This window comes from Sarcophilus harrisii, chromosome 4 (genome assembly GCF_902635505.1).
Source record: "Sarcophilus harrisii chromosome 4, mSarHar1.11, whole genome shotgun sequence".
Taxonomy (NCBI): Eukaryota; Metazoa; Chordata; class Mammalia; order Dasyuromorphia; family Dasyuridae; genus Sarcophilus; species Sarcophilus harrisii.
This window is the reverse complement of record NC_045429.1, coordinates 21,809,582-21,832,205: the sequence shown is the minus strand read 5'-3', so window position 1 is coordinate 21,832,205 and position 22,624 is coordinate 21,809,582. Positions and strand designations below refer to the sequence as shown.

The window sequence follows — 22,624 nt, the reverse complement described above, 5'->3', positions numbered from 1 at the left end:
TAGGGAGAGGGATGGCCCAAAAAAGAAGAAAGAAAAAAAAGGTGGTTTTTGAAGCATTCTAAAATTTCTAAAAATTGTATAGAAGAGAATAAATTTCATAAGGAAACACAGTCAAGTAGGATAGCTTTGAAAGTTACATACAACTTCATCATAGACTTAAAAAAGAAAAGCAAACAGTAGTTCTTGCAGTTTCATGTGCTTTTTAATGTATTCCCATTCTGCTATCCATGTGGAATTACTCATTTTATTTGGAGTTTGTTAAGAATTTTTTAAAATGATAAAAAAGGAATCCTAGTTGTCTTTTAAGGCCCAATTCCATGCCATCTCCTCCATGCCATCTTCTCAAGCATCCCATCCCTCCCTTCCAAACCAGATTTCCTTCCTCTCTTGTACTCCAGTGGATTAGAATAGAAAAGCATTTATTAAGAGCTTACTGTTTATCTCTACTGGGTCTGTATCCCAAAGAGATCATAAAAAAGGAGAAAGGACCCACATGTGCTAAAATGTTTGTGCCACTCCTTTTTGCAGTGGCAAGAAACTGGAGACTGAGTGGATGCTCATCAACTGGAGAATGGCTGAATGAGTTATGCTATATTAATGCTATGGAATATTATTATTCAGCAGAAATGATCAGCAGGCTGATTTCAGAAAATCCTGGAAAGACTTACATGAACTGATGCTGAGTGAATTGAGTAGAACCAAGAGAACATCATACACAGCAACAAGATTATGAGATGCTCAATTGTGATGGACTTGGCTCTTTTAAACAATGAGGTGATTCAAGGTAATTCCAATAGACTTGGGATGGAAAATGCCATCCAGAGAAAGAGAGTGAAAACTGAATGTGGATCGAAGCATAGTATTTTCAGCTTTTGTTGTTGTTGTTTGCTTGTTGTTTTTCTTTCTCATGTTTTCTTTTTTCCTTTTAGACCTCTTTTTTTTTGTGCAGCATGATAATTGTGGAACTATGTATAGAAGAATTGCACATGTTTAACCTATTTCTGTTTGCTTGCTGTCTTGGAGAGAAGTGTTTGTGGGGGAATCTGGAACACAAGATTTTCAAAGGTGAATGCTGAAACCCATCTTTGAATATATTTGGAAAAATAAAATACTACTAAAAATAAAAATAAACCTAATGCACATAAAAAAAGAACTTACTACATACAAAGTTTTGTGCTAAGTGCTTGCGATACAAATAATAAAAATCTCTGTTCTCAAGGAGCACACACTTTTAATTCAAGGACTTCTATGAGGATTCACTAAAAGGCAGATGGGAAGACCTGGTATTCCTTTCTTGGCGCAGCAACTAGGCAGATGGTATTAGCCAGTCAGAGGTCCAGAAGGTATAGTATACCTGAAGGCAAGCCAGTTGGTGCATCCCTGCTCAGCCTTCAAGGAGGAGCAGCCACGTCCCCCACTACCAGCTGCCTGAAGTCTCTGTGTTCTTGGTCTTAAAGCGCTTGATCACATTCTACTTAAACTTAGAAGTTTTTATCTTATCTGCCTTGCTCAAATTCACATTTTTATTGAGCTCTGCCTAAAGATCTCTTGAAGATTATTTAGTGCAGTCCCATGACTTTACAGAAGGGCAAAGTGAGTTCAGACTTGCCGAGACAGCTTGTTGTAATAAATACTCATTTTTCAGCCATATATACCAGTTGTGATCTCATTTGGCCAAGATTCTGGAGAGATTTTCTATTTCCTTCTCCAGCTCATTTTTACTGATGAAGAAACTGAGGCAAACAGGGTGAAGTGACTTGCCGAGGCTCACGTATCTGAGGACGGATTTGAACTCATAAAGATGAGTCTTCCTGACTTCCAGCCCAGATTCCCATGCTCTCTGGTGCCTCCTGGTTGTCATCCTAATAGATTACACCTGAAAAGAATCAAGAGAATCATATCTAAATTCTGTCTCATTTAGTTACATTCTGGATGAGTGAGAACCTTCCTGAGCCCTCAGTTTCTCTGTCTACAAAAAGAGAATGAGCTGTCAGACCCGCTTCGGTGTTATATTGATCAAATGGGATATTGTGACTGAAACACTTTGTACATTTAAACTGCTACACAAATGTCTGTTACCGTTGCCATTGCTGGGTCCTATGGTAGGTTAGGAGCCTGGGTTGCCCACCCTAGATATGCCCAGTGTTCCTGCCTTGAAGAAGGGGACTACCAGGAAGAGGACTCTCAAAGCCTCATGAAGCTGATAAGCTAATCAATGGACATTTATTAAGCTCCTACTGTGTGTCAGGCACAATGTCAAGCACTGAATCTTGCCCAAGCTGAGACTGGAAGAAATCAACTCTTCCCAGGCTTCATGCCACTTTCCCAGAGCTCCGTGCTCACTCCCACGAAGACCTCTGATTGACTGAGCTCAAAGGTTTCTCAAAGAACCAGCCCCTCATTTTACAGAGGGGGAAACTGAGGTCAGGTTAAGCCACGTAGGATCATAGATTGAGAGCTAGAAAGCATGTCAGATGCCCTCATTTTTTACAAAAGAGGGAACTTAAGAATTTAAGTAACTTGCCCAGGATCGTACAAACAGTAAAAAAGAGAGAGACACAAAATTGGAACTCAGGGCCTCAAACTCTCAACCCAGTCTGCTCCCCGTAATTTTGTTGCCTTTTATTATTTCCTTTATATATGAAGGGCAGCTAGAAATCATTCTCCTTCTGGCCCTGGAGACCTTGGGGCCTGAGCAGTTCAGGGAGCTATGATGGGCTGCAGCTCAAAGAATACCAACTATCTTCACCAACAATAGTCAAAAAACATTTTTAAGCACCTACTATGTGCTGGGGATACAAATGAGAAAAAGACAGTCCCTGCCTTCCAGGAGCTTGCAATTAAAGTAGGGAGAGGGGAGACAATAGACAAAAAGAAACTGAAGGGCAGGGGGAAGGGGAGATGGAGGCAGCGTGATGTTCCGGGCAACTGAGGCTGTTGAGGAAGGGTGGAATATCCTAGCAGAATCAATCTCGGGGAGTTCAGAATCTGAGCTCATCCCGGGGAAATCGAGGTAGGATGTTCCTGGATACCCACCCCCACCTCTCCTGCTTTTGGTAGGTTTGCTCTCCACTTTCACTTGGATCTCTAAGAAATATAAGAACCCACCTGGCTAATTCTGGTAAAATGCCCTTTGTAGGCCCATTGGAAAAGTGGAAAAATCAAGGCTGGGGAGAGGTTTGCCTCCCCAGATACTGGTCTCAATCCAGAAGGAAGAAGCCAAACATTCCCTTCTTTCTAGTTTGTCTGAAGGCCAGTCACTCAGGTCACCCAGGCAGGATGGTTCAATGGGCACAGGCCAGGCAGGCAGTAAGGGGGCTGAAGTTGGGAGCTGTGAGACCTCTGGAGCTACTTTTCGTCTCTGAACCTCAGTTTCCTGATCCCTAAAATGAAATTGGATGATCTCTAGGAGATCTGATGGTTTTACAATTGGGAACTAATGAAGCTGTGATCATCCGAGTGGGATTCCATTTCCTTCACACCAAATGCTTTCTTCATCTTGTCCTCAGTTTCCTCATCTGTAAAATGGAGAGAATACTTCCACCCACAACATGGATTGTGCACCTACTAGGTGCCAGGCACTGGAACTGGAAGACGAGAGAGGAAACGATCCCTGCCTCAAGAAGCTTATGTTCTCTGGGTGGAAGGTGGGGATCGTGGGGAAGGAGCGTCACGTACGTACGTAGAGAAGCAAATACACACTCAATGTGAAGTCCTTTCTGACGGGGCAAGGAGGGCGTTAGCCACGGAGGGACCAGGGCCGCCCCCGCTAGGAGTGGTCAGGGGCTGAGTCGGGAAGGACCCGGAGCCGCCGAGGGGTGGAAGGGAGCAGGGCAGGGGTGGGGAAGGGGGCCCCACCAGGTGCAGACGGGGCAACGGATAAATACTCCTTAGGGGGCCAGAGAAAACAGAGCCATCAGTGCCGGGAGCTGGAGCCAGCTGGTGCTTCCAGGGATGGAGTCAGGAAGCCGGGAGTTCGAATTCGACCTATAACCGTGTGACTGCGCAGATCACGCAGCCTCTGTCCTCCTCAGCTCATAGCACCTACCTCTCCAGGGGGAGGCTTGATGGAGCACGGGGTGCGCGTCCGAGATTTATTCCCTCCCCACAATCCCCATTTTACAGGGGAGAAAACTGAGGCCCGGAACCTGACAAGACTTCAGGAGCTGGATCTCTTTGCGGGGCGGAGACCGCCTCATTTTAGTCCCCCTAAGCCCAGACCCAGCGCCCAGTGGCCGCTTTCTGTGTTTGTTGACTGACGGATGACGAGCTCGGCCTTGGGCCGGGAGCGGGTGGGCTGGGCGCTCCCTCGGATCCCAGGCCCCTCTTCCCGACTCTGGGACGGGGCGGGCCGGAGCGAAGGGGAAGGAGTCTCCGGTCCCTCGGAGCCCAGATTTCGGCCGCCGCGGCGTCGGCGGTGACTGATGGGAACTGGGCGGGGGGAAGGACGGGGAGAGGGGGGGGGGCGCCGTAGGCCCGCGGGCGGCTCCGGGACCGGCTCCGGGCAGTCCCCGGGCACTTGGCCCGGGCGGGGTGCGGGTGTGGGTGCGCGCCTGGGAGCGTGCGGGGGGCGGGGGGAAGAAGGGGTGGGGCGGTGAATCACGGCTCGTTCCGCCCCAGCAGCCTCAGGAGTCGGGGCAGCCCGGGCTGCTCCTTTAAGAAACTGCCCCGCCCCACTCCGCCCTCGCGGAGCCCCGCGGACTCTCAGGCCGAGGGACGGCGGGACGCGCTCGGGAGCCACCGGCCACAGGCAGCTGGCCCGACGGACGGACGGACGGACGGACGCGGACCCGCTCCGGGAGCCCGGTGAGTCCGCTGGGGGCGGGGCGGGGGGCGGCGGCTCGGGGGCCCCGGAGCCCCTGGGCAGGGCGGCACGTCCCGAGCCTTGCTCTCTGCCGTCGGCGGGAGCAGCTGCGGCTTGGGCGGGGTTGGCTTGGGCTGGGCCCCGGGGTCCCCCCCCCCCACCACCTCCGCCTCAACTCCGGGAGCCCGTCCTGCCTCTGGCTGGCGGGCGGGGATCCCGCGCTCACTCCGAGCCGCCCCTCGGGGCTGTCTCCTACCGAGCCCGGGGCGCCGCTTCGTGCCTCTGTTTACTCTCCTGTAAAATGGGGCGGAGAGGAGCCGGATGCCCTGCTTCTGGTTCTAGAGAACCCCCCTCCCCAAACCTCTAGCTCCTTCTCAGAGCTGACTTTCCAGGGTCTAAGACACCTCCCCGACTTTCTAGGTCTCAAGGCCCCCACGTCCCAGCTGACACTTTCTTCCTCTCCCTCAGTCGTTTTCTATCAAAAGAGGCGGGGTGGGGCAACGGGAAGCGTCCTGGCTGGGGAGTCGGGAGTCCCGGATTCAGATCTCCAAGCTGTGGTCCTTTGCGGACCTAGATCTGGCTTTCTGTGACTGGTCTGGCTCCGAGCCCCCGGGACCCGCTTTGTGCTCTTTCCATCCCTTCCTAAGCTTTAGCCATTATCATCCCCCAGCTGTGACGTTCTCCAGGCTTCCAGGGTTCTGGGGTAGTTTCCAGCTCTAGCACCCTCCGGTCTGATGTTCTTCCCCTCAGGGCTGCTCTCTCCGTCCCCGTCCTCACCATTTGAGGCTGTGACCTGGAGAAGGGGAGGTTCCCACGGTCTGTCTCCCCTTCCAGACTGAGCTCCCCAGCTCCCAGGGTGCCGGCTTCTCCTCTGAGGACCGGTGGGAAGCAAGCAGCCTGCCCCGCAGCCCCCGAACACATGTTTCCTGTTACAGGCCCTGGTCCAGCTTGAGCATCATCCCCCTCTTTGGGCGCTTCTGACAGAGATGTGATCCTGCCTCCCACCCGGGAAGGACTCCTTGGAATTCGTGCCCCGGCCCGGCCTCCCGGACTGGCCATGGTTAGTCCCCTGATAAGTATAAACGCCCCTGTGCTCTTGAACCCTTCCCATGATCCTGTCTAATTTTAAAAACCAGCCCAAGTCGGGAGGCAGAGGCGAGGTGAGAGGTGAGACGGATTGGGAATTAAAGGAAGGTTTGGAAGCAGAACTTGGGGAGGTGATTTGTCATTGCTCCCGGAATACTCATGTTCCCCGGGCCTGTGTCCCGGCAGCCCGCTAGAGGAAAGAACCTTGGAGCTCTTTGAATCCAAAACACTGACAATTTTATAAAAGCGAGGAACAGCAGGGCAGAAAGCCCAGAGGTTCCGGTTCGAATCCCGCCTCAGATACTAATTGCGTGACCCTGGGCGAGTTGTTGAATTTCTCTGCCTCAGTTTCCCCCTCTGTAAAGCGAAGTAAGTAGGCCAGATGGCCACTGAGATCTCTTCTTGCACTAAAGTAGTGTCTAAGTTACTCACCTCAGTTTCCTCCATATGTCAGATGAAAATAAAGATCCTCACTTTGCCTGCCTTCCACAAACTAAAATTATTATTAAACATGAAGCTGTTCACAGCCCCAGGATGCTGCTCCAGAGATGGAAGAGACCCTAGAGGCCGTCTAACTTAGCCCCCTGAGGGCCGGGGAAATTCAATGACTTGACCACAGTCCTTCAACCCACCAAATCCAGGGACTTAGCCAGCTAATAAGTGCTGCTGGTAAAATTCGAACCCAGAGCCTCTGAATCCAGAGTGGGGGCTCTTTCCTGCCTTCGGGGAATTGGATCTAGGGAGAGAAAAAGGAAAGAGTCACGTCCAAGTCTTTTTTTTTTTTTTAATGAATTTGTATTTCGTGTAATTATTTTGACACTCCTTACCTCCAACATCAAAACATACAGAAGAGAATTGGAGGAAGGCTTATTTGTGAATCAGGCACAGCATGAGTCAGGGACTGCTTGGGGCTGGGGCATTCATTCCCTGGTAACAGTTTCCCTGTTTGGTAGTTTCTGCTCCAGAGCTTCCTTTTGCTTTCTTCTCACACGACAAAGGAATAGAGCAGCTGACGTTCCGCCACCCCCTGTGGCCTGCCAAGTTCAGGCTGGGTTTCTGAGGGACCTGGGGACTGAGGGGGAAGGGCAAAAAGGGGGAATCCCACCTTTCTAATCCTCAGAAAAGCTGCAGAATTACACTCAGAATCCTTTTACCCGGGGCAAAGGAAGGCTGGGGGTTTGGGGGACAAGGGGCAGTGGGACAGTGGAGGCAGGGTATGAAGTGGGGGGACCCGTTCCCCAGAATCCTACCGGGGGGTGAAAGCTGGCGTTGGGGGGACAGAGAGAACAGGGCCTGAGAAGTCAACAGGGAGGCCAGCGGAGAAAGGAGAGTCACGGAGGCTCCGGCAGGGGAAGGGGTAGGGAGGCTCCAGCAGGGAAGGTGGAAGGGCAGGGGGACTCTGGCAGGGAAGGTGGAGGCAGGGAGGCTCTGGCAGGGGAAGGTAGAGGGCAGAGAGGATCCGGCAGGGGAAAGTGGAGGCAGGAAGGCTCTGGCAGGGGAAGGTGGAGGCAGGGAGGCTCTGGCAGGGGAAGGTGGAGGCAGGGAGACTCTGGCAGGGGAAGGTGGAGGGCAGGGTCCTGGTTACCTTAGTCTGGGTGCCCTCTGCCCTTGCTACCTGTCTTGCCTAGACACTCCTTAAGAGTGAGTCGGAATCTCGGACCTAAAGGGCTTGGGGAGGGAGAGAACTTCAGCACAGGAGAAAGAGCATTGGCCCATGACCCAGAAGTCGAGGCCCCACTTTCTCACCTCTGGTTCAATTAAGCCCCTGAAGCCTTGGCTCCTGCCCATCACTCCTCCCCCACCAAACTGTTGCTGGCTTCGCCACCCATGGTCTCTGGCGGCCAAATCCAACAGTTCCCCTTCTTCAGGCTCCCCCTCCTCTCCCAGCCGGGGACGCCATCGAGGGCCCCCTTTCACATTCCCTCCTCTCTCCAAGCCTTCTCCCTCTTGCTGGCCCTGCCCCTCCTCCTTCCCTCCAGCCCCGCTCCCTCATCTCCTGGGCAGGACCCTCACCCAAGGCCCAGCCACGTTGCAGCGGGAGGCCCCGGACTCTCTCGCCGGCTCCTTTGCAGGCCCTCCTCCCCGCTCCCTTCTCCCCACTGCCCGGCCACCACCCCAGGGCACGGCTCTCACCGGGACTGTTGCAATGAGGCACCTTTGTGCCTCCTTCCCTCAAATCCTCCTCCACGCGCCGACAGCCTCTCCAAAGCAAGGCTGAGCCAGGTCTCCTCTCACCTCCAATATACACTCTCCCTCTCTCTCCCTCTGTCTCTGTCTCTCTCTTTGTTTCTCTTCTCTGTCTCTTTTTCTGTGTCTCTGTCTTTCTCTCTTCCTCCCTCTGTCTCTATCTCCGTCTCTGTCTCTCTGCTTGTCTTTCTGTCTCTGTGTCTCTCTCTCTCTTTTTGTCTCTCTCTCTCTCTGTCTCTGTCTTTCTCTCCCTCTCTCTCTCTCTCTCTTTTCTCTCCCACTCACACACACACAGACTCCTGGTGTAGCCCATCTTTCTTTGCTTCTGTCTCTCTGTCTCTGTCTCTCTCTGTCTCTTTTTGTCTCTCTGTCAGTCTCTCTGTCTCTGTCTCTCTCTGTCAGTCTCTCTGTCTCTGTCTGTCTGTCTGTCTCTCTTTCTCTCCCACTCACACACACACAGAGACTCCCGGTGTAGCCCAGTTACTTTGAAGCTGGAACACAAACGCTCTGTCTGGCTCCTTCCTCCTCTGCCATTCTTCCCAAGCTTCGCTCCCGTCCCGCTCTCTGTCTGGTCCCGCCGCCTCCTTGCTGTCACTCACTCTGGGCGCTGCCCCGTGGCCTCCCTCTGCACCGGGGGATGGAGGCCGGGCCTCCCACACAGGCAGCACCTCCGGGGAGAAGCCCCAGAGTCAGGTCGTGGGTTTACACGCCCGCCCTGCCCCGCGGCACCTCTGGGACAGTTATGGCTCCCACCTGCGCCTCGGCTTCCTTCTCTGGGGCGGACGCCCCTGTGGCCCTTCTTCTTTGTCCCCCCCCCCCCAGGTGCGGTTAAGCTCTGCCCCAGCCCAGGCAACGCTGCCTCCATCTACCTTAGGGGTCTTTGAGCGCCCTGTCTGTCTGTTCCGGGAGGGGCGCTCTTCCCAGTCAGAGGGGAGGGACCGTCTTCCTCCTGCATGACGATGATGCTAATCTCAGCTCACATCTGTACCATGCAGCTAGTAGACCCCTTATGTATGCACTCCCATTGGCTTCTCATAACACCCAGGGAGGTCAGGGGTTGAAGCTCACAGTCCCATTTTACGGAGCAGGAAAGGCTCCGAAACCTGGGCTGACTGTGCAGCTCCCACAGCCAGGGATGGGCAAGACCGCACTGGGGACTGAGGCCGGCTCTTTCGCCTCTGAGCTCAGGCCTCTTTCCCCAGCACCTGATGAGGTTTTGCGGATTGGACTAAGTCATTTTCCCTGGGGTCGGGGCTTTGTGTCAGCCTGGTCATTGGGGCCGGTGTCATGGAATCAGGCAGGAGCTTTGGCCCAGCTCCCCGAGGCCCACCCGGCTCCCCAAGGCCTGCCTGGCTCCCTGAAGCCCACATGGCTCCCTGAGGCCCACATGGCCCCCCAAGGCCCGCCCGGCTCCTCAAGGCCCTCCTGGCTCCCCAAAGCCCTCCCACCCCCCTGCTGCCCCCAGACAGGAGTCCCCTCTAGAGTTCCTGGCACTCTTGTCCTGCTTCCACTTGGCCTTTGACAGAGGTGAGCTCACAACCCCCATGAGAGCCCATTCTCACCGGGCAGCACGAGGCTTTGGTCCAAAGGGAATAGCAGAGGATCGGGACTGAATCCTCCTTCCGGCTCTCTCCTACTTCCCAAACCCCTCCCAGCTCCAGGACTCTCAGCCCCAGGGTTCTCCCCAGCTCTCCCATTCTGTGTTCTAAGTCCCGCCCGGCTCCAGCCTTCTAGGCATCTAGGCCGATGACCCCTTGCCCAGGTTATCTCTGGGAAACAGGGCACTTGCCATTACTCTCGGTCTCGGTCCGGGCTGAGGGAGCTGCTAACTGACCGAGGGCAGGCAGGCCGCCAGCCTTTGCATCCCGACACTGCTCCTTCCCAGGACGGCCGCGGAGAAGCCTCTTTCTTCTGCTCCCAGATCCTTTATGGGGAGAAGGGAGCTCAGTTTGAGCTGCCCCCCCCCCCAGGCCCAACGTGCCCAGTGTCCCAGCATGCCCTGCTCTCCCCTCCCCCGCCAGGCACGTCCACACATTGTGCTCAGCCCCGGGACCACGGGGGACTTTCTCCGACCCTCCCAGGACAATGCCCCATTCTGGGGAGAGGATGTGGAACGGGGCTGCCCGTGACTCACCCGTGCCTGGGCACCGGCCGCCCTTAATCGCTTTTCCCCTCTTGGACTTTGTTAAAAGACATTCCTGCAGCCCAGAGTCTCCCGAGGGACTTGGTGCAGCTGGGCAGGATTCTGGGGCCGGAGCTGGGCCGTTTTGGGCGTGGGGAGCATGGCCGGGGCCGCCGGGAGGGGGAGGTTCTCATTCAGGCCCGGAGGTTGCGGGGTGAGCGGGGTTTTCTGCCCTTGGCTCAGGCGGAGCAAAGAAAGGTGACAATCCCAGGCAGAAGCTGGCCATCGTCCCACCCGTGTGGGCCCGGCAGCGTCGGGGGCCGCGTCGACAAAGTTAGATTTTGTTTTGTTCTTTGGGCACTTTCTTGTTACCCCTTAGTTCTAGACGTTGCCAGAGAAGAGAGCGAGCCCCTGGTCAGGGAGGGAAACTGAGTCATGAAGTGGGAGGGGCTCGGGGATGGGCAGAAAGCTGAGTGCCAGGCAGAGCCGGCCTGCAGAGGATTCTGGGTGAGGGCAGAGGCCCAATTCCTTAACAATTCTGGGCCCGTTTTTCCATCTGTAAAAAGGGCTTGGACCAGATCAGGAACTCTTAACCTGGGATCTGCGTCTGCAGCCGGATCCTGGGAAATGTGAGCAGTCTGAGCCGCCAAGGACTCCGGGGCCTGGAAAAAATGGGGGGAAAAATCACATTTTTTCTTTTCTTGCTAAACTCGAGCTGAGATTTAGCTTTTCCTAAATTTGCATAAAACCATCGTCCCAGGCGAGGGTCCCTAGGCCTTCTCGGACTACGGTCATGGGCCGGGGACACGGTGCAGTGAAGAAGCCGGGGGCCAGAGGTCTTCTAAAGCTGTAGTCAGCAAACATTTAGTAAATTAAATATAATTAAATTAAAATAAATTCAATTAAATTCTAGAGACTTATACCTGGAAACAGCCTCTCCTAATTCCCCTGTGGCATGTGTGTGTGTGTGTGTTGGGACACATACATACATACACACACATGTTTATATACACATATGCCTTCCCCATTATCCATCTTGATTCAACTTGATTCAACTGCTTTTCCATCCATGAACCAGCATTTATTAAGCACTTACTGCATGCCAGGCAAAAGTGATCGCTTCCGGTCTCCAGACGCTTCTGCTCCCTCCCAAGGGGCCGCTTGTGATCGCTCAGAGTCAGGGTGGGGGGGAGGGCTCCAGGTTGGAGTTGGGAGGCTTCCGGGTCGGAGTCTGCTCCTCAGGAGGATCACTGGAGGTCACAACCTCTCGGAACCTCGGTTTCTTCATTGGCGAGATGCTGGGATCTCTGGGGACCCAGCGGGCTGAGGGATTCTGGAAGACCGGTTCCGTTCTGTCCCGGTAGACGCCGGTGCCGATATAAGGGACAATTCGTTATAAGCGTAGGGGCTGGGGAGGGGGCCCCGGCCGGAAGCAGAGGCCCAGGGTGTCCCCAGCCTCGAAGGCCTCTGGGGAGCCAGGCTGTCCTCTCTTCCCTCCCCCATCTTCCTCCGATTATTTCTTTCTGCGCACTCACACTTCCCATTCTTCTGGGCTTTATCAACATAAGTATATAAATTACTATATTTATAATTCTATATTCTATAAATAGCATAGATTAGAAATCCTATAAACACTTTACAATGTCCCATTCCCTCCTCAAAGAAAGGGTGGATACCTGGCCGTGTCCCATAGAAAATGGCGCATGAGGGCGGCTTTCCGGCTGTCCTGCCTTGCCTTCGATTGAGTCAGAGGCCCTGGATTCGAATGTCACCCACTCCACTTACTGCCTGTGTGAATCTCCTCATTTCCAAATGGGGGTGTTGGGCCGAGGGTCCCGGGGCCTCCCCGTGCGGTCGCCCTTCATGTTTCTCTCTCTCTCTGTGCTCAGACCTGCGACCGAAGGGCGGCTTCCTCTTTCCGGTACGGCGTGACCATCACGGGGGCGGTGGTCCTGGTCACCGGGACGCTCTGCTTCGCCTGGTGGAGCGACGGGGACGTGGAGAGCCCCAGGGCCAGAGCTGCCCTCCCCGGGAGGACCGCGCCCCCCCCAAGCGCCCCCCCGGGCGCCCCCCCGAGCGCGCTGCTGAGGTCTGTCAGCTTCTTCTGCTGCGGCGTCGGGGGGATGCTCCTGCTCTGGGGCCTGCTCTGGTCGGCCAAGGCCAACGTCCGCGCGGCTCCCCGCTTCTACCGCGGCCGGCTCCCCGCCGACCTGGGCTACTTCGCAGCCGAGCCCGCCCACAAGTGGAGCTCCAGGTCAGTCCGGGGGCTCTCTGGGCCCCCCAGCTCGGGCGGGGGAGCCGGGAGGGGGAGGGGTGCATGGCTCCCTGGGGGGGCTGGGAGGGGGAGGGATGCATGGCTCCCTGGGGGGGCCGGGAGGCGAGGGGGGCGGAGCGTTCAGTGTGACAGGATGACACAAGAGACAGGCCTGGATCGGAGGCAGGGACACCTGGCTCCTCGTTTTCTGACATCCCCTCACCGAGTCACACCATGGGCCTCAGTTTCTCTCTCTGTAAAATGCTGCATGAGATGATCGACCTAAAGAGCTTCATAAACATCAGTTATTAACACACGCCCCCACACACACACAGCGCTGAGACGAGAGCTGACATTGGGGGACCCTTCACCGATCGCTAAGATCTCGGTGTCCCCCTAACTTGATCCTCACAGCTTAGGGGCTCAGGCACTGCTGTGGTTCAGGTTCGGACGTACAGTGTGTACAGTGAAAGGGACTTGGGGGTGAAAATGCTCATTTCTAGGTGGGTGACTTAGCCAGCGTCTCACAGTCAGCCTGAGCCAGTCTGCTTGGCTGCAGAGTGCGCTCCGCTCCTTGCTGCTTGTGTACAATCAAACCCATTTTACAGAGAAGAAAACGGAGGTATGAGCCTGGAAAATGAGTTGTTTGAGGTCACACGAGGCAAGGATCTGAACCTTAGGAAGCTCGATAGGGACGATGAGCTGGCAAGAGGCTGAGAAGGCAAATTTTCCTGCTTATGTAGGTAGGATCCCTCTGCAACCCGGGTCTCAGTTTCTTCATCTTTAAAATGAACTGGATAGCCTTTGAAGCGGCTCCCAGCTCTAACTAGATCATTCTGTGACTGCAACAGCAGACAGTTCTCCGCCGGCCGAAGTTTAGTCCGGATCTCCTGGAGGGGCCAGGCTGTGGGGTTTAGGTTGGAAGGGACTTCAATAGTTAACCGGCCCACCCGCCGACATTTAGAGAACCAGAAGCCAGGCAGGGGGTGCAGTGGGTAGAGCCCCAGCCCTGAAGTCAGGAGGACCTGAGATCATATCCAGCCTCAGACACTTAACACTTCCTAGCTGTTGACCCTGGGCAAGTCACTTAACCCCAATTGCCTGAGGAGAGGAGAGGGGAGGGGAGGAGCTAGGCAGGGGAAGCTGCCTATCAGTAGGGAGCATGCTGAGACCTCTGAGCCCCAAGGCCACCCGGGGGCTCCCGGTACCCTGGAGGGAAGGCCCCAGTGCGGGTGGGCCCAATGGCCCCCAGGTCTCACCCTGAGCCCCAGCCCAAGAGAAACCAGAAGTTGGAGGTCTGGGCCTCCTCAGCCCCTCCCCACCTCATCTTCTGCTCCTACCCCCCATAGCCTCCCCCAGATGGGGTCACCAGAAGCGGAGCAACAAAGGCAGGCTGTGCCCGGCCTCGGCCTCCAGAGGTCTCTGCGGGCCTCTCCCAGCTGGGCCCGAGGACAGCCCAGGCCCAGCTGGACCGCACCCTCCCGCTTGCTGTTGTCCCTGCACACAGGCCTGTGTTTAGCCAACGCAGCCCAGGCACAGCCTGTCCATGCAGGTACACGGTCCCTGTGAGTTCTGGGGGCGACCGACGCCAGCTCGGAGCCTCCTCCCGGGGGGCCTCGGGGGCTGTGAGGCTGGGCCAGACCTAAGTGCTCACCGGAGCGTGAAAACCTAGAACGCGAGGGGAAAGACCTGGAACGATGGGGGCAGGAAGGTGCTTGGGGACAGGACGTCGGATCTGGGAAGAACCATAGAGCACCAAGTGCCAGGACTAGGAGGGAGTGTAGGGTGTGTTTGGAGCTGGAAGAGATCTTAGAGCAGAGATCTCATCTGCCTTGATTTCCTCATCTGTAAAATGGAGCTAGGGAGAACACCTCCTTCCCAGGGCCATTTCTAGGATCAAGCGAGATGCTGTTTGTCTCGCTCTTTGGAAGCCCTGAGCCCTAGAACAACGCTGACGAGGGCCATCCTGCCCGCTGCGTTCTAGGGCACGGGGCGCTTCCTGCAACGCTACACAGACACACACACATATATATATACACACACACATGTACACACACACATACACATATATACATATGTACACACACACACACACACACACACACATTAGTCCAGTAGCTTGAAAAGGCTTTGAAGGCCCGGGCCTGGACTAAGAGCCCCAGCGACAAAGGCCCCTCCCCTGGACAGGCCATTTTCTTTAAAGATTCCCATCAGTGCCTGATGCTTTGGGAGCATAAGGTGGTTCTGGCTCTGGTTCATATTTTTGTCCCCAAACCGACCACTTTGAGAAGACCCCGGCAGGATAAAAGCCTCACTTACCCAGAAGCCCGCGGGGCCCTTCGAGGAGCCTCTCCGCCCTAGCCCTCCATGGTCCCAGCTTGGACAGAGCGCTAGACTGACAGACAGGGACCCCTGGGCGGGGCTCTCGAATCAGGCACCTGCAACTGGGGACCGGGCCAGGCCACTCTTCTCAGTGCCTCAGCTTCCTCATTGCAAAATGGACAGACACAGACGGGACCGATCTCTGGGGGTTGAGGATGGAATGGAAGCACGGAGGAGGCACTTGGCTAAAACAGCACATACACATGGCACAAGTTAGCGTTTTCTTCCCCAGTCCCAGGGGGCTTTTGGGGGTGACCTTCCTTTCTTTTTCTGTATACAATAAACTCATTGTGGAGCTTTTGGAGCTGCTCCACTTGTTTCTTTCCTTCTGGCTTTCCTTCTTTTGCTCATTTTCCTCTTGCTCATTTTCAAAAACTTCCTTCTGTGCTTCTCTTTGCTGCTTTGGCTACCCTGTCCTGAGCCTCTTTCCCCTTCTCTGTCAAATAAGAAAGACAGAGACAAAACGAAAGAGACACACAGAGAGATAAAGAGATAGATAGAGACAGAGAGACTGAGAGACACAGAGACCCTGGGGAAGTCAGTCAATAAAAATTAATACTCAGTATGTGCTGGAAGGGGAGGCTCAGTGACCCAGTGGATGGAGCACAGGCCCTGGGCTCAGAAAGACTCATTTGCCTCAGCTGTCTGATCCTCTGCCTATTAAACCCCATCTGCCTCAGTTTCCTCATCTGTAAAATGAGCTGGAGAAGGAGTGGCCCACCACTCCAGTATTCTGCCAAGAGAACCCTCCAAAGTGGAGCCGCAGGGTCGGACAGGACTGAAAGCAACAGTACATGTGCAGGTGTTGTGCTGATCACCTCTCTGAGAGAGGGACAAGTCACACCTCTATGGGTCTCACTTTCTTTATGTGCCAGAAGAGAGGATTGCATCCAATGACCTCGAAGGCCTTCCCAAGTTCTAAATCCATTTTCCTGTATTAGAAGTAGAACGAGACTTTGGAAATCATCTTGGAGCAAGGGTTCTTTCACATTCTGTACCATGGAAGACCCCTTTGGCAATCACGTCAAGTCCATGGACTCATTCTCCAAAGCAGACGACACAAAGTGGGAAGATCCGCCGGATGACAGGATCTCAATATTTCTTGACCGCCCAGGCAGTAAGGGGCTAAATCTCATAAAATAAATAGGGATAAATGTAAAGTTTTAGCCTTGGGCCCAAAAATCAATGTCACAATTACAAGCTGCAAGAAGGGTGACTAGACTGTAGAGGAGCTTTAGATAGCCTGGGTCTTTGGTAGACTGCCAGCTCTATAGACACCCCCAATCCTGCATGACTGTCCAAAAAGCATTGCCGTGGCTAAAGAACGAACCCCCACTAGACTGGTGAGAGCCTCTGGTGGGTAGGAAGCAGACCCCGTTGGTTGCCAGGACCACACTGAGGCCTTTTCTGCACGGCAGAGTCCGCTTGGGATTGCGCTCTGGGCTGCCATAGTGTGGAGAAGCCCGGAGGCATCTGAGCGGGGCTTTCTGAAGGACCTCTGCCATCTCGGGCCCTGTTAAGGAAAGTTAGAACACCCACACCCGGGGTCCCCCAGTGCCTTATCCTGGCCAGACCCGATGTGTAGTGTAGTGTAGGGTCAGAATTTAGGAGGGCTGTCACTGAGCTGGCTTGGGCTTATGGGAGAAGGATGAGGAAGGGCTTTAAGATCATGCTGTACAAAGACTGCCTGAGTTTGTTTATCGTGAGGAAGAGAAGAATTCAATAGGGAGGCAGGCTAGCTGTCTCCAAGAGGCTTATGGGGGATTAGATTTCTTCTGCTTCTCTTTAAGCTGAGGCTGGATGGCCAATTGTCAGAATGGCAATAATAATATTAACTAGTATTTATACCGCATTTTGGAGTTTGCACAGCACATCCTCCCAACAACTTTGGGAGGTAGATACTCTTATTCTCCCCATTTTACAGATGAAAAAACTGAGGCAGAATTTAAGCGGCCTACCTAGAATCGCACCAAATCAATCACTGGGGCAGGATTTGAATTTGTGCCTCCCTGACTCTAAGTTCAGTATTCCATCCATTCACGCTGGCTCTGCTAGGATGTTGGCATGGGCATCCTTTTCAGGTATGGGCCAGATTAGATGGCCATTCCAGTCCTCCATTTCTGCTCAGCCCCTTGAAGGAAGGACAAGGGGAAAAGAGGCAAATCTAAGTTCTGCACGAGGAAAAGCTTCGTGATGAGCAGTCCTGCCAGGGAGTGGGCTGCCTTGGAAGGACCTGGGTTCACCATCATGGTTGGGCTTCAAGCAAAGGCTGTTTTTGCTACTTCAGTGGCACTATGGGAGATTTGGCCAAGTGGATTTTGCTAAATAAACTCATCAGCCACATCCCCCTGACTAGTAACCTTATCAAAATAGGAAATGGGACTAGTCCAGCATGACTCGTTGATCTTGAGGAAGCCCTGGAGGACTCTCCATGATGGGTGTTTCTTTCTCCAGTTGGTCACCAACCAGCCATTGAATAATAGGTTCTGGACTTTTGCCAGGATTTGAGTTTTCTGGTTTACGCTTTGTAGACAACACTCTCTTTCCAGTGGAAAACCAGGCGAACTTTTGACGTTGCCAATCTGGCAACGTCTTCCTCATTCTCCATGACTTTTCAGACCTTTCTGAGAGTAGCTCAGAAACCGCACCATAGGCCTTGCCTTGTTGTTCCTCTGGGCCCCGGTGATTTAAATTCATCGAGGGCAGCTAGAAGCTAACACTCTTCTCATCTCTACACTTATGGTATATTTCCCTAATAGCCATTTTTGCTCTGCCCTTTCTAATCCAAAGATCATTTTCCTTGGCGAAGAAAACAGAAAAAAATTTCAATGGAATAGCTCGGTCTTTTCTGTGCTTCTCAGAATTGTCATTCTATCCATCCCATCCCTACATCCAAGAGCCCGTCCTTTCTTCCATTTCTCCCCATGGTTTGAACAACAAAGACCCGAGCTTTTGTCATTGTCCTTGGCATCCTTTGCCAGCCTCAGCCCATTCTGAGCTTTGGCACCTAGACACTTCCGACAGGACCGTCCTGCACTTGGGCATCCATACTCTGTTACTTGCCCTCACCTATATAAAAATCAAAGATGTCTTTTTATAATCTAAGTTGGTTGAAGAGTTTTTTCAGCATCCATTCAGACAACTCCCCCATCCCCTCATTTTGGTATCCTCGGGATTCCACCCATAAGCACTTCCCATCCTTTGCTGACTCTCCATCCATGTCCACTAACTGGGGTTCCCCTGAGTCTCTGTCCTGGGCCCTCTTCCCTTCTCTACCTAAAGCGATGTCAGCCGTTCTCTGTATTCAGTTCTCCACACAGAGGACTCACGACCCCAGAAGCAACCCCCCTGACAAGGGATTCCTCATTCCACAGCCGCAGCCCCCCACCTCTCCAGGCCATAGGATTTGGATCTAGATGAGCTCGTGGAGAACATTTAGTCCAAGTTCATTTGTTAAAGAGGGATGTAGAGATATTACCCAGAAGCCACATGTACGCTGTACACGAGAACATAGGTTCTTGTAAAGATACTAAATCTCACGTATAAAGCAATTCCCCCTCTCTGCATTTTACAAAGGAACAAATTGTTCCCAGCAGTGAGAGGTGATTTTTCCACGGTCATAATGACGAGGAAAAGGCAGGTCCTTGGCTTCTGAATCCAGTGGTTTTCCCCTTACACTCTGTGGCTTAGTATGTGTGGAATGGTGGTTCAGATTGTCACTGCTATCAGATTTCAGAGAAGGAACTAAAACCAGCCCTGCAAGCCAGCTTCCTCTTCCCCAGACGTGTGGACACACCCGGGGGCTGTGGGGAGGGCTTTGATGGCAAATTGACAGCAAACTCAGTGAGGATCCTCTGACCAAGAAAGCAAATTTCTTGGTCTGGGCTGATTCACCTGACATCTGTCACCTTCCTCTGGCAGCTGGCTGATGGGCGTAGGGGTAGCCAGGATCCTTCTTATTTACCTCCCGAGCAGTAGAAAGGTGGGTCTGGAAGGGGAAGGAGGAAAGGTCTGCAGTACTGGAAAGAGATCGGCACTTCGAAGCTGGATGGCTCTAAGGCTTAACTGTGACCTTGGTTATTTCACCTACAAGGCTCACTCAGTCTCCCCACCTGTAGAAAAAAAGATGCTTCCTTTTCTAGTTATCTAATGGATATTTTAACCAATTGACTGACATTTATTAAGTACCTACTGAATGCTGAGTACTGGATTAGATGCTGAAAACACAAAGATAACAATAAAAAAACACACCTGCTCTCGGGGAGTTTACATTTTTTGAGGGGAAGGGGTAGATGAGCACCTAAGTAAATATACCAGCCCTTTGAGAGGTAGTCTGTAGTTCCTCTTGCAGTAGTACTGAATATCGTGTTTAGAATTATTCTCTCTCATTGTCTTTCTCTATGTCTGTTTCTCTTTTTCTTCAGTCTGTCCCGAGGCCCAATTACCTTCTCCATATGGAGAATCATCTTCATGGAAATAGTTACCCAACCCCTTTTCTCTTCTTCCTGTGTCTTCTAACAGCAAGCTCATCAGCTGCCATGGGTTCAGTAATGATTTCCATGAAGATGAGGGAAGAGAGTTGAGCTGAGGGGAGGAGAGAAACGGGTGATGGCTAGAATCTTGTGAGAACTTTTTATGGACCGGGATACTGTCATGTTTCTATGAGTCGATGGAGACGACCTCCATTTCTGTGTGACAAAGTGCCTGATGGATTTTTTAAAGTGGATATCCCACAAGCATCTCAACTGAATTCATTACCTTTCTCCCCAAGCCCTCCCCTCTTCCTAACTTCAATCAATAAACATTTATTAAGTGCCTGCTATGTGCCAGGTACTGTGCTAAGTGCTAGGGACACAAAAAGAGGCAAAAGAAGGAGCTTACAGTCTTAAGGAGAGACAACATGCAAATAAATATACACAAACCAAGCTATATACAGGATAAATAAAAATTAACAGGGGAGACACTAGTATTAAAATGGATTGGGGACGGCTTCTAGTAAAAGAAGGGAGTTTAATTGGAACTTAAGGGCAGCTGTTACTGATGAGGACCCCACCATCCTCCTATCACTCCAGCTCTAAAAGTGGGCGGTACCGGGGGAGAACAGAAAGCTATCATGACCCCTGTGTGCCCAGATCTATGGAAACCCCATAGAACTTGCAGAGAAGAGCCACGGCCCTGCCATCCAGTAGGGATGGTTCATGCTAGGTACACGGGGGCCCAGATCAGGGCCTTCTTTTGTTGAACAAATTGTAAAGTTCTGGTGTTTCTTGGGGCAGAACGAGGGAAGTCTAAAGAGGGGTGTCATCACCCCCATCCCTTGTTGTTTATAGAGGAAGATAATGAGGTTCAGAAGGGAAGGAACTTCCCCAGATGGTTGGGAGAGAGCCAGGACTTGATCTCTCCCTTTGCCACTCACTTTCCTGGCGTTCCTGAGGGAGGCGGGACTCCAGAGAGAGGCAGCCAGATAGAAAGAAGGGCGGGTGCTCCCTACCTGCGGGACTCTGGGCTCAGGATTTATACAGAAGGGGAGGGAGGGCCGGGGAGTGCAGGGCAATAGCAACCCCCTGCCCACTCCCCGACGGCCTCTCCTGAATGGACGCAGACACTTTGTGAAGGACTTTGTTAGCCTTTGGGTGCTGTAGAAATGCTTGGGTCAGGTTGGCACAGAGGGGACACAGAGCTAGCCTTGGAAGATTCCAACCTTCTTGGCTGTGCCACGGTGGGCAAACCACTTGGCCTCTCGGCCTCAGTTTCCCCATTTGCAAAATGAAGGAGTTGGAGTCAGTTACATCCACCGTCCCTTCTGACTCCGTATTTGACAGTCTTACGAAGCTGTGTGCTAGTGGACAAGTCGCTTTTCTCTGAGACTAAGGTTCTAATCTAGAGAACGAGGACTACTAGTTATTTGTCCGACTCTATAAAAAGGCTACAGAAATGTGGAGCCTCCATCGCCCTATTTTCTCCATATCCCATTCACCCCCTCTCACTCTGCCCCTCTCTCAGCAGTTGGTCGTCTACCTCTGTGCCCACCTATGAGATGGCCGTGACACATAGCCCCCCTGTCCCAGAAGAGGAGGAGAACGGACCGCCCCCGTACAGCGGGGCTCACGACCTGAGACCGGCAGGACTGATGCGAAGCATCTCCGACGGGGCGCTGCTTGTGACTCCCCAGCCAGAAACATGGAGGAACCAAGGGACGGCCTGGGCCAGCCCCCCACCCAGCTACGAGAGCCTCGACGCCCGCGGCCTGTGACCCACAGCCAGCCCAAGCCAAGCTCTCTTTTCAGATGCTCGATTGCTGGCACTGCCAGGCGGAGGCTGCCCAGGAACCTCCCCCAGGGAGGTGTTCAAACCCAGACTGGTCTCTGTACCTCCCCGGGGACAACCTCTGGTAACGGCGAACAGCTGGGAGTCAAGGGCTCGAGTCCAAGAAAGCTTCGGGCTTAGCTCCTTGCTGGGCCACTGACTCGGGTGTGACTTGGCCCAATGCTTCGCTTCCCTTATTTTTTCTTTGATGAAAAATGGGAATTTTAGTCCCTGTCCTCTAGACCCCTGATGGATGTTGGGAACATCAGTGAGAAAAATGAGTGAAAATAATTTAGTGACCTAGAATACGATAGAGATGGGAGGGGTTTGTTCCAGAGAAGCAGCTGAGGATGGGGGTGGATCAGTGTCTCTGTGACCCCTCATGTGCTACATCTCATTGCTCTTCTCCCACCAACTCCCAAGAGACAAAACGGAGAGAAGAAAAGGACCCAGAACAAATCACTTCTCTCAGCCTCGGTTTCTTCTCTGTAAGATGGGAGCATCGTCTCTGCCCTCTCGACTGTAAAGGTCGAACCAGCCAGTTGGAGTTATCAGATCCCAGAACTTTAGTTTGAACCGGGGTGTGGTTAGATGAGGGGAGATCTGGGGGCCAGGCACTGATGCTGACCCGGTGCGGATCCTTCCCCCGGGGAAACCCGAAGAGAGCCGGCTCCGTGACGTTGGAAGGAAAGGGGAGGAAGGCACAGAGGGAGCCCAGGGAGGAACTGAGAAGAAGAGGGTGGCCCACAGGGCTGTCTGCAATGAGCCTTGGATTTTATCTGAGTAACTCCTTTCTGATAGGCCTGAGGAACAACGTGTGCCTGAGGGAGGGCATGGAGAAGGGCAGAGTTCTCTCCATCATGGAGCTGACAATCTGATGGAACTGATTGGTGTGGAAGAGCTGGGAGAGGCCTGAGAACAGGAATATCAGGACTGGGAAGGGCCTAGAACGGGGGATATCAGAGCTGGGAGGGAGCTTAGAACAGGATGTCAGAGCTGAGAGACCTATTCAGCTAAAAAGAAAAATGAAGGGCATTCCACTAGCAAACAGCCCAGTTCCTTTGACCCTTGGGCCCTCCTATCATTTCCCTTCCTTTTCTGGTGGGTTCCCTGATCCTTATAAGAGGGGCTTTCCCTGAGACTGAGGACTCTTTTCCCCCATGAATCCCCAGCACTGAGCATGTAGTAATTGATTAATAAATGCTTCTTGAATGGAAATGAGGCGAGGGCCATGGATTGCTCATGCAGAACAAAAGAACACATGACCCCCCCCCCCCCATTAGTCTTCATCTGCACTTGGCATTGGGGAAAGAGCAACTAGTACGCTGGAAAGCTGGAACTTAATCGTGCTCCTGCACTCGCTTCATGGTCTTCAGCAAGTCACTTCCCTCCCTTGGACCTCAGTTTACCCTCCTGTAAAAGGAGGTCCTAACGTCCCCCACCTCTGATGTTCTCCCAGCTCTGCCATCCCGTGGTGTAACTT

The 22,624-nt window shown here is 53.2% G+C and overlaps 1 protein-coding gene and 1 long non-coding RNA gene across 3 annotated transcripts; one reads left to right on the top strand and one right to left on the bottom strand.

The window, feature by feature from the left end:
- Positions 1–1,214: 1,214 nt before the first annotated feature.
- On the bottom strand, positions 1,215–4,539 carry LOC116423748. The gene is made up of 2 exons (XR_004234269.1): positions 3,109–4,539; positions 1,215–1,876 (listed from the first exon to the last, which is right to left on the bottom strand). It is a non-coding gene; the product is annotated as an uncharacterized LOC116423748 (long non-coding RNA).
- A 116-nt stretch (positions 4,540–4,655) lies between these two features.
- TMEM61 (transmembrane protein 61) lies at positions 4,656–22,362 on the top strand. Of its 2 annotated transcripts, none has more exons than XM_031969050.1 (4): positions 4,656–4,806; positions 5,740–5,864; positions 12,089–12,453; positions 20,842–22,362. In XM_031969050.1, the coding sequence occupies exons 2-4, from the start codon at positions 5,862–5,864 to the stop codon at positions 21,086–21,088; spliced, it is 615 nt and encodes a 204-aa protein (XP_031824910.1). In that variant the 5' UTR covers positions 4,656–4,806; positions 5,740–5,861; the 3' UTR covers positions 21,089–22,362. The 2 variants fall into 2 exon arrangements, with proteins under 2 accessions (XP_031824910.1, XP_031824909.1); XM_031969049.1 differs by having other exon boundaries at positions 20,839–22,362.
- Positions 22,363–22,624: the final 262 nt, after the last annotated feature.

Bases quoted from the DNA above. Each gene is read 5' to 3' on its own strand.
- TMEM61 (XM_031969049.1), top strand. The intron at 12,454-20,838 runs GTCAGTCCGGGG...CCCCTCTCTCAG, and splicing joins GCCCACAAGTGGAGCTCCAG to CAGTTGGTCGTCTACCTCTG.